Consider the following 10,954-nt stretch of genomic DNA (forward strand, 5'->3'; position numbering starts at 1 on the left):
CATCCGCTTGTCTTATTGAAAATCCTTTAAAATAAGACATTTGATCAGTTGATAGAGGAAAGAAAACATACACATTGGAAAAGTTAATGTAGGCTATTATCATTATTTTATGTTAAGCATGTTATACTTAGAGGGAGATAGTACAGTTTCCTTTGTTATTGTTATGTTATAGCTATTTGTGGAAACATGGTGTTATTTCTTTATACTTTCCCCTTTGTTCTTTTTTTTAAAGGTTTTTATTCATGTTATATTTTTACTTTGCTTAAATCCGCTGTGAATCCCACTACCTCCCTCAATTAGAATATTTAAATAGCCTATATAAAGTTAAAAAAGAAAGGAAGAACATTTTGCGTGATTAAAAGTTCAGAGTATTTTCAAATCGTCTTAACTTATTGCTTAAAAACAAACCAAAAAACTCCATCCACCTCATGGCATTCATTTCTTGAGGCAAGATTCCTGCGAGGCAAAAATAAGGGCAATAAAGCCCCAGGTCACCGACGTCACGGCCCGAGTGATTTCATGTAGAAGTGCGCCGCCTAGTGTTCTCTTGCAAAATTTAGCGATAAGTGACACTCTAGGAGGGGAAGCAGAACAAACTGTAAGCTGCTGGCGGATCCATCTTGCTCGTACAAGAGGCGAGGTTGAAGGCTTTTATCAGTTTAGTATCTAAAATACTGTATCGTTCCCCGTTAACCGCGCTGGGGAGGCCGAGGCGGGGCTGTGCCGCTGTTTGTAGGATGTCCCGACATGAGGGTGAGTTGATAAACAGGTCCACAGCGCCTTGGTTGGTCGCTAAATTACCTGAGCAGCTAGCTCCTCAGCTAGCTTTGCTAACGTAGCTAAGTGCTTAGCTAGCTATTCAAGTCAGGGGGTGTTACGCTTTTCGCGGCTTGTTTTCAGGCATGTCTCAACACAAATATTTGCTGTCAGCAGCTCTGGCATACATATCTCTGTTATATCTTCTAATTTGAAGCAAATGGCTGTAACTTCTCTTAACCTGTTCGCAATGATACGGCAACATTGCGGAGCCTAGCACTTAGCCGTTGCTAGGTACGGCGTTACCTTGCGTTAGCTGGGCTAGCGAGCAGGCTAATGTGTGCTAACATAAGGAGTCGTTGGGTTAGTTGCGACTTTATGTTGATTATACTGGCTCTCATAGCCTCATTGGCTGTGCCATTGTATGTTCCATTATAGCTATACTCATCTCTTGCTTATATTTGGGGTTACGTGCTATTACATGAGCTCGTTGCTCTAATGTTAGCGTCATACTGTCCCGTCTGGTAAACATCCTAACGTTACTGTTGTTAGCGAATGCACTGTCATCAAGAAGAAAGTCTGAGGCCTCAGACCTTAAACCAATCACTAAGTTAGCTAGCTGGCAGGCTACTAGCTAGCTAGGGTTAAGTTACGGTATGTTTAACTACAAACCAGATTGGAGTGTAAATTCGGCTCACTTCATCCACCACATAATGTTAGTTAGCAGACCAGCCAGGAGGTTATCCTGGTTAATCGCCTCAGAAGTTGCTACGGTGTTCTATAATGCCAGCAAGAGCACAATACAGTAAGATGGCACCAATAGGACCAAGGGTAATGCTTAAAGGTCCCATATTGTGTTCATTTTCAGGTTCATACTTGTATTTTATGTGTCTACTAGAACATGTTTACATGCTTTAATGTTCAAAAACACTTTATTTTTCTCATACTGTCTGTCTGAATATACCTGTAATAGCCCTCTCTCTAAAACGATCAATTTTAGCACCTGTCTCTTGAAGTCCCCTCACGAAATGCCCAGTCTGCTCTGATTGATCAGTGTTTCCAGGTCTTCCGCATCTGCGCTCTCTGCATCTCTACAACGTCATTGCGCCCGGGGAATGACTGTAGTGGCACCTTCTACTTATATACAGTATAGTTGAGACATCACAGCTGTCCTGACGGCTCGTTTAAATGCACGTTTTCTGAATATGGGCTGTGCAAATTTCTCTGTGGACTAAGCGTTGATTGATACTTTCTCAGTATTTACATAGTTCCTCGATCTGCTTTATAATAAAAGAAATGACATGAAAATCATACTTTTTTATAATATAGGACCTTTTTAAGTAACTTGCTTTATCTTGTTTCAAGTAGGTACACAAAGGTACTTGGTAACAGGTTAATTTGTTTTGCCCCTAGTGGTGAGACTAGCCTTTGAGATGAGCATACTCAGTGGTCATCCAGGCAGTCAAAATTCCTTGTTTAAGTGGAAGAAATCAGTTTTTTATACCACTCATTCAGGTGGTACTAATGCCTCCAGTTTTTGGCAGCCATTGTAAAACCTGCTGTTGTACAACCCACCTTTTTAATTAACGCAAACGGCTGAAACTGCAAGTTGCCAGTTGATTTGTTTGTTTAGGCCTGGGTCTGGTAAAAAAATGTGGAGATTTTCTCTTTATATTTCAAAGACTGCTAGACTTCAGATCAACGGAAATTCTAACAATACTTGCATACCTACTATCCAGTGTTTGCCAAATAAGGCCAGTGTTGGCCTTCAAAGGAAATGTCAGCTAGGCAGGAGTTTGAATATTGTGTGTAATGGTGACTATGATGTTTCATAGAAAATAACTGGTTGTGTCTGCCGAGTAGTGAGCCTGCGCTTGAATAGTTCTTGACTGTAATCACATAGTAAAGAGTGGACAAGCAGAGAGATGCAGTCATAATTGATATGACTTGTGAATAATAATAATAATAATAATAATAAGCTAATAAGTTAGTTAGAGAATATATAAATGGCTGACATGTCTGCTGCCTTGGTTTTCTCCACTTTACTTTCTCTTGACCAATTTGGTTCATAGATCTAGATAAATACAAAGCATTTTGCTACCTGGAAATGTGTGGAAAATGCTATAGATGAGTAACAAAAGCTATAACGAAAACAGCCTTTGGATGCGCCACAATGTTTGTGCCATGCCTCTGAGTTGCATCTTTGAGACCTTGCATGCGAAGTTCACTGGAATGCCAGTTCTTCATTGCTGGCACTTGTGGGTTGGTGCCACTCCAAAACACATGCTCATGTAAGTGAGACTGGCCTGCAGATAGAGATTGCTTTCTCACAGTCCTGCAGACACAGTTATAAGGAATTTGTAACTTTATTGTCAGGTCCACATATTTGACTTTACATTACTCTTTTTTTTTTTTTCTTTTGCAGGTGTGAGCTGTGATGCATGTTTAAAAGGGAACTTTAGAGGAAGACGGTTTAAGTGTTTAATTTGCTACGACTACGACCTGTGCGCATCGTGCTACGAGAGTGGAGCCACGACAACAAGACACACCACAGAGCACCCCATGCAGTGTATATTAACCAGGGTAGATTATGGTAAGGACCTACCTGAAAGCCCAGACAGAAACTTGTGTGGCTAACTGATCATACACAAATTCATCATGCCTGTGTCATGCAATGATTATTGTATTTTATGTCTTCACTGTAGCCTGCTGTCTGTGTGATTACAAATAATTCATCATGATTGCAATCATGAGTAATATAATTTTTAAGCTTGATTTTGTACTGAGGTCTGAGGCTATTGTATTTGCATTAATAATTAAGATATTGATTGACAAACAATAACATTTGTTCTGTTTACTGTCCTCCTGCAGACTTGTATTATGGAGGAGACTCTTTTTCAGTAGAGCAACCCCAGTCATTCACATGTCCTTACTGTGGCAAGATGGGCTACACAGAGACATCCCTGCAGGAGCATGTCACCTCAGAACATGCAGAGACTTCCACAGAGGTGGTGAGTATACTGTACACCTTAAGTGATCGTGGCACAAGTTTACAGTTTCAATATGTTCAAATCTTATCTTTGTTGGTGTAGACAGCTCTAGTAGGCTAGTTTACTTCTGCCATCCACTGATGTTCTTTTATATTGAAGTCTTAAGATGCAGGGTTATATATTTTTGTATATATTATTTTGTCTGTCTGCATCACTTCAGTTCAGTCTGCTATTGCAGTTGAGCGCTGCACTTTAGTCAGCTAAAATGACTTCCCAGAATGTACAAGCAGAGGACTTTTATGGATTATTTGTTGTCAGAGAAGGATTTTTATGAGTGTTGTTCTCTGCTGACTAAACTGAGCAAAGGCAAGGCAGAGGGTCAGACAGCTGCTGGCAGTGCTGACACCTTCCTGGCTGGCCAGTAGGTAGTCTGTCTGGCATTGGCAGCTCTACTAGCAGTGATGGATGGGTGAGGGGGTCCACAGGTAGAGACAACTAGTAGTATTTGTCTTCCAGTTGACCACCTTTGTAGCCTTGTTGACACCAGACCCTTCTCACTTGTAACTGAGAGTGGGTTTAGGAAAGGTTCATTGACTCTTCATTTCCAAAGGGGCGTCACCAACGGACGCCGCTCAAATGCCTCTGCGCGCATTGGATAGTCCTTCAACCAATCAGACCTACGATCCGGGTGACTCTTTTCACATCCAATATACAACTAAAAAAATGTGATTTGGGTTTTTGGTGTCGTCCCTCCACGCCTTACTTTTTCCTTGCAGGTGTTGCATAATGCAACCTCAACGGTTGGGATTGGTGTAAAGCCCGCCTCAGCGGTTGTGATTGGTAGGGCTGCAGCTATTGATTCTTTTTGTAATCGATTAATCTAGCACTTTATCAATCGATTAATCGAATATTTTTTTTTTTAGAGGGTTTTGGGAGAGAGAGAGAGAGAGGCTGTTTTTCCGAAGGGATAGTCAACGCGTCAGCTCTTTAGATCAGATCGTTGTGTTTGGTGTAGTTTCATCGTCCATACGACTCTGTGATTTACTTTTGTCGGTCCGCTTCGTGGAATGGATGATTAAGTTAGACTCCATGTTTTCTGTTGAGATGCTAAAGCACTGACGTCGTGCTATTATCGTGGTAAGCTAGTTCCATTTTGCAGTAGACATACTGTACAGAGTTTTAGTTTTAATTACGTTTGAACTGATTCCAAACTTTGGACACTTTCTGTCGTTTTCTCCAGCCTGTCTCTAGCCCCTCGCTATTTATGCTCTGGCATGTGTCGCCAGAAGCAGACTGAGCCGCGTCTGTGCGACAGTAATAATGCTCCGTGCGGAAACACAGTCCGTCAGCGATACAACGTTGGTAACATTGATTTAACGAAGCTTCCAGGCATGTCATTTTGCATCGAAGATTTTTTGTAATCGAATTATTCGAGTTATTCGAGGAATCGTTTCAGCCCTAGTGATTGGTGGCTCAATTTTGAGAACATTGGAAATGGGTTTGAATGGGCTCTTCGCCAGACTGACTTGCAGAGCAAATCTCAAATTTGCCGGAAGTTCGTCAGGGTTTACCCAGGCTACCACCTTTGCCAAGTGAAACCAAGTCGCTACGCGAGATGTGCCATTGTGTAAAAGTGAGGGTCTTTTAAAAGATAAGGCTGGCTTTATTCTATGCTCCTCTTAGTATCAACAAAGTCCATGATAAGATCAAAATCAACAATTATTGCATCTCTTAATACTTCACAACCTCCCAACCCGGTCTGTGCACTCAGCACCAAGGCCATTTGTTCCTAATGAGGAACAGCTAAAACCTAAAACAGCTGAGCACAGTAGTTGTTTGCAAATGATACTCAAACAGGAGTAAATGTTGCATTTATTTAGGGCTATTTTTGGTTGTAGATTAATTTGTGCACATTTGGTGCGCTAATGAGTATTTACAGCAGCAGGATGGTATATGTTTGACTAAAAAATAAAGTACAGTGCCAACAATGAAGCGCTATTGCACAGTGAAGTAAGATGTACTCATTCATTGACAGTAAGGAAATTGTAGAGCAATGCTATACTTGTCTGTTAAATATTTTTTTCATTGATGAACGAAACAAGAAAACGGTTAGAGGAAGTGTATCTGTAACCTGTTGCTGTGTTTAATGCTGGGGTTTTACATTGAGAATTTTGATGCACAATAGACTGGTGTGTACAGTATATGTGCTTTTATACAGGCAACAGATTGTGATATGTAGTAATTTTGCCTTAATGGACTTGCCTATGGTGAAATGTTGTGCAGACAGCACAGTACTGCTGCCTATTCACCTTTTTAATTTATGGTTGCAATTAATGATTATTATTTTTCATTGATTAATCTGCCCCTTATTGTCTTGTTTTTTTTTCTTTCTATAAAATGTCAGTGGTAATATTTTTTAACCACAGTTAAATGATACTACTACGTACATAAAAGAGACAAGGTGATGTACCTCTTTAAGGCATTTTTCGGTCAAAATTGCTCCGCCAATAAAGGTCCTTATTGTCCCATGTACAATCTGTTTATATTGGCAGGCAAAGCAGCGTTATTTGTATAGCAAATTTCAGCAACAAGGCAATTTAAAGTGCTTTATATAAAAAACATTAACGAACAGTTAAAACATCCGTTAAAGAGAATACATAAACAGCTAAAATGGAATGAGACAGGTATGAAATGTATGTGGAGAAAAAAAAAGTGTAAGAAATGAACATAAGAAATACAGATACACTACACTGTTTAGCAGTCAGCATTTTAGCCGTGTTTAATCCAGTTACTATTGTGGCTAACGGTAGGCTAACGTTAGCTGCTGTGTAACGTGTTATTAGTGTTTACTAGCGTGACATTCAGCGATGTTTATGTTGCCTCTAACGTGGGTTTCGGAGCATCAGAGCGCAACGCAGACATGTAAGTGGCAGTGTAATGAGCCACAGAAATCCGTGTAGCTATTTCGTCTGGTAGATACCGGGCACCATATCGCCCGTTAACGTGAACAGAAAATGCGTTGCCTGTATCTTTCACGGCAAACATGCATGTGTGGAAAGCGGTCGCACAACAGCTGAAATGGCATACTCTTTCACAGTATCCTTCAATAAAGGAGGAATGTAGCACAATATGGATGTATTAGTAGGAATGTAGCACAATATGGATGTAAAAGCAGTTATAATTATATAATTATGTGACAATAAAATTTTGTTTTGGCTAAAATCAACAAATAATCGTGATAATTAATCGTGATCTCAATATTGATCAAAATAATTGTGATTACCATTTTGGCCATAATCGTGCAGCCCTAGTTTCTGCTATATATATTCAGCAGTGGCGCACTGCCATTCCTTCAGCTGTTTATGAAGTCATAATGACACAACTCTGCAGAGCCGTCTGCACTACGGAACCTAAGTGAACACTGACGGCGACTTTATTGTTCATATCTGATGTGTTATGTATCTGTAATTGTTCATTGGCTATGTGTGATACAGACTCGCAGTAGTAAAATTAGGCTAAACCAGATTTTAGTGTGATCCAAAAACTCTTTCTGTGAGAAAGGACAGAGAAGGGATACTAACATCCTGGAAGACATAACGATTGCAAACTGTTGCTAAAAAGGAACTACACGCTGTTTTCACTTGGGTAAAGTTAATGTTTACATTTCTCTCTCTCTCTCTCTCTCTCTCTCTCTCTCTCTCTCTCTCTCTCTCTCTCTCTCTCTCTCTCTCTCTCTCTCTCTCAGATCTGTCCAATATGTGCTGCCTTGCCAGGAGGGGACCCCAACCACGTCACAGATGATTTTACAGCTCACCTCACACTTGAACACAGAGCGCCAAGAGATTTAATATCCTTCCAGTGTCTGCATAAAGATTTTTTTACATAAATGTTTAAAAAAAAATTGATACCACACTGCTTGTCACATGACTGCATTTATCCTTAACCGTGCTCGTTTACGATGAGTCCAGCAGTGTTCGACATGTACGCAGGATGTTCCACCCTGGCCGAGGACTGGGCGGTCCCAGAGCACGACGGACAAATATGCACTTTACTAGCGGCTCCACGGGTGGACTTTCATCCTCCTCATCACAGAGCTCCACCTACACCCCCAGTAACAGGGAAGCAATGGACCCAATCGCAGGTGAGAATCAGGTCTATAAGGACAAACCACACATGAGCACAGACCTTATCAAAATGCACTCCAAATCCAAAACTGCTCCAAATTGTGAAACACATGACACAATGAAAACACAGTTTCCACTTTTGTATGCATTTTACACTTTGGAGTATTTTTGGATTCATATCACTTTTTCCTCAGCGTACACACAGTCTGAAAGCAGTGACTGTGTAATCAATATATGTTAATAGAGAAGTAATAGTACATTTTATGATCTCTAATCTTGTTTAAAAAAAATAAAAATAAAAAATCATATTTAGAAAACAAAAGCAGAAAACCTATCCACCAAACCCATAACAGCTTATCATGTTGGTCACTTGCTTTTTTTCTCTGTCCTTCATGTCTTCTTAAAGAGATCTACAGGATTGTCTTTTGAAATCCTGACTTATTTAGAAACTGTAAACAGTGACGCCTGTATTTGTTTTGTCTCTCGCAGAGTTGTTGTCTCAGCTGTCAGGTGTGCGACGCGCAGCAGGGGGGCAAATAAACTCATCAGGGCCTTCAGCCTCTCAGCTCCAGCAGCTCCAGATGCAACTGCAGTTGGAGCGGCAGCAGGCTCAGGCAGCACGACAGCAAGTAGAGACGGGTCGCCACGCGACGCGACGCAGCAACAACCCGGGCAACACTGGCAACTCCATCCCTCCACCCAGCACAGCAACTGCCAACACTGCCACTGTGGGTGAAAACAATCCCTCGTCCTCGTCCCACAGCTCCCAGTTCCTATTAGCACGGTGAGTGGGGCCAGTTGCTCTTTTCTATAGTTTGGGTTAAAACAGTTCAACAGTTAGTGAACACAATTGATGATGATGTTGAATGGAAAATTAATAGTTTTATTTTGGTAAGCTAATATGCTGTACTGTTCTTTTGATGGTTGTCTGCCTGCACCAAGTTTTATAGTGACAAATGTTCATATGGTCATACAGTGATCAGATAAAAACGACTTCTAGTAATACTGTTGGTTATTTATTGTTTTGTTATTAACTGGTAAAAAACTTCCCATTAATAAATGTGGTAGCGGCACTTTAAAGGAATACGCCACCGTTTGTTGAAATGGGGCTTATCACGGTCTCCCCTAGCTGTAGATAGGTGGGCCAATGCATTTTTTGTCTCAGTACAAGTAATTAGTTTTTTTTTTTTTTTGTCTTTTGTTGGCTCACTTTTACTCACAACATGCTAATGGCAACATAGGATTCCATTTACTACGCTAAGCTAACTAGCGGCGGCGCTGCCGGTGTTGCACTGGACTAAAACAATGCATGCACAAAAAATGCGTTGGCCCACGTATCTACAGCTAGGGGAGACCGTGATACGCCCGATTTCAACAAACGGTGGAGTATCTCTTTAAGAACAATGTAACAATGATCATGTGTGCTTAAAATGATCTTGGAGACAGGAAAATCTGCACATTATGTTTGTAAGTTACTCTGTTGCAGTTGGAAAAAAAACATTCAAACTGAAGAGGTGTATCATCTGAATGTATTTAAATGTAATGAACTATTTTCTCCAGGTTGAATGAACCTAAGATGTCCGAAGCAGAGCGGCAGTTTCTAGAAGGAGAGCGCGCCGACCGCAGCCTGTTTGTACAGGAGCTGCTTTTGTCCACGCTGATGCACGAAGAGAGCTCTTCTTCTGACGAGGAAGAGCGTCGAGACTTCGCCGACTTTGGAGCCATGGGCTGCGTGGATATCATGCCTTTAGATGTGGCGTTGGAGAACCTCCAGCTTAGAGAGCGCAGCTCTACGGGGAAGGAGCCTCCGCCGCCGCCTCTTTGATGTCCGAGGATCAAGTAGACTGTGTCCTCTCTGCTGCAACTGTCAGTGATGGGCAGCAAACAGCAGCAGTCCTCCCTGGCCTCACCCTCCTTTCTCTCTTCTCTATTTTCTGAGTTTGTTTTTGGTGATTGTAATTTCAGGCCTGTCACCATTTTTGTTACATTGTAAACAAAAATAAATGAGAGCAAGTGGGATAAATGTGCGAGTGCGCAATAGCAACTGAGTGAGCGAGCGAGACGAGAGAAATATATAAATCTATATATATATAAAATATATATGAAGTTGATAATCAATCCACATAACGTTTCTTTTCTTTATCAGGTAAATGTTACAGGCAGCTGTGGCAGACCTTTGCTTCCTGTGACATGCAAATGGCTCTCCATATAAATAATCCACATTCAAAAGTCAAGAGGGCAAAGGCTCCTCTGATGAAGCTGCTGTGTGTGTGTGTTTATGACTATTAATAAATAAAAAGTGCTTGGATGGGTTACCATAACTACTGCATGCAGTTATTTGCAGCGTGCATGACTTTTAATGACATTGTCATTAAAACTTTTAAAAAGATATCCCAAAGCTTTCAACTGTTTTTAAATGGCTATTTCAAACATGGTTAAGTATTGGAAATTGAGTAGTTTACATAACTGATATGAAGAAATTGAACTCTAACAATATATTTTGTTCGTTTTTTTTGGAACAAGTCTATATAATGAAGAGAAAACAAGTGGATTCTGCAGTAGCTTTCGGAAGAAATGCTGCAGTGTGTGTCTCAGCTCCGGAGCACCTTTTCTCTGTGACGACTGTCTGAATATGTCGATTGCTGCAGAGCTACGACTACATGCATCGGATCAATACTAAGAACAGAAGAAAAGAGAGCTTTCCTCTCAATTGTTTTCCTAGATGTTTAGTGATAAACTGTTTAGGCACAGTATACTTCATAATTTATAGATAAGTGCAGGCGCCCAGCTACAGTATGTCCATTGCTCCTTCACACTAGTTTCTGGCATTCACTCTGCTTATGTACAGGCCCAGTGTCAGACCACGTTCTTTAGATGGCTTCATTGAATTTCTTTGCTGGTTAACGGGAGCTTGAGACTTTCCAAACTGCAATTCTGTTTGTTTTTAAGAGAAGGCAATCTTATTTTTTCTGCTAAGGTTAGCACTTTCTATTTATTCATGTCTGTTTTTCTGGATCTTTTGAGCCTTGATATGAATCATGCCACCTTCATGCCTATACCTTTACCCTCTGTGTAAAATACAAT

The 10,954-nt window shown here is 40.8% G+C and overlaps 1 protein-coding gene across 1 annotated transcript; it reads left to right on the forward strand.

Annotated features, from left to right (window-relative positions):
• Positions 1-546: 546 nt before the first annotated feature.
• Positions 547-10,385, forward strand: kcmf1 (potassium channel modulatory factor 1). Its single transcript, XM_039780687.1, has 7 exons — positions 547-753; positions 3,182-3,349; positions 3,628-3,767; positions 7,492-7,593; positions 7,704-7,887; positions 8,360-8,654; positions 9,431-10,385. Exons 1-7 carry the CDS (start codon positions 738-740, stop codon positions 9,693-9,695), a joined length of 1,170 nt encoding a protein of 389 aa, XP_039636621.1. The 5' UTR covers positions 547-737; the 3' UTR covers positions 9,696-10,385.
• Positions 10,386-10,954: the final 569 nt, after the last annotated feature.

Source organism: Perca fluviatilis, chromosome 17, assembly GCF_010015445.1.
Source record: "Perca fluviatilis chromosome 17, GENO_Pfluv_1.0, whole genome shotgun sequence".
In the NCBI taxonomy this organism is placed as follows: domain Eukaryota; kingdom Metazoa; phylum Chordata; class Actinopteri; order Perciformes; family Percidae; genus Perca; species Perca fluviatilis.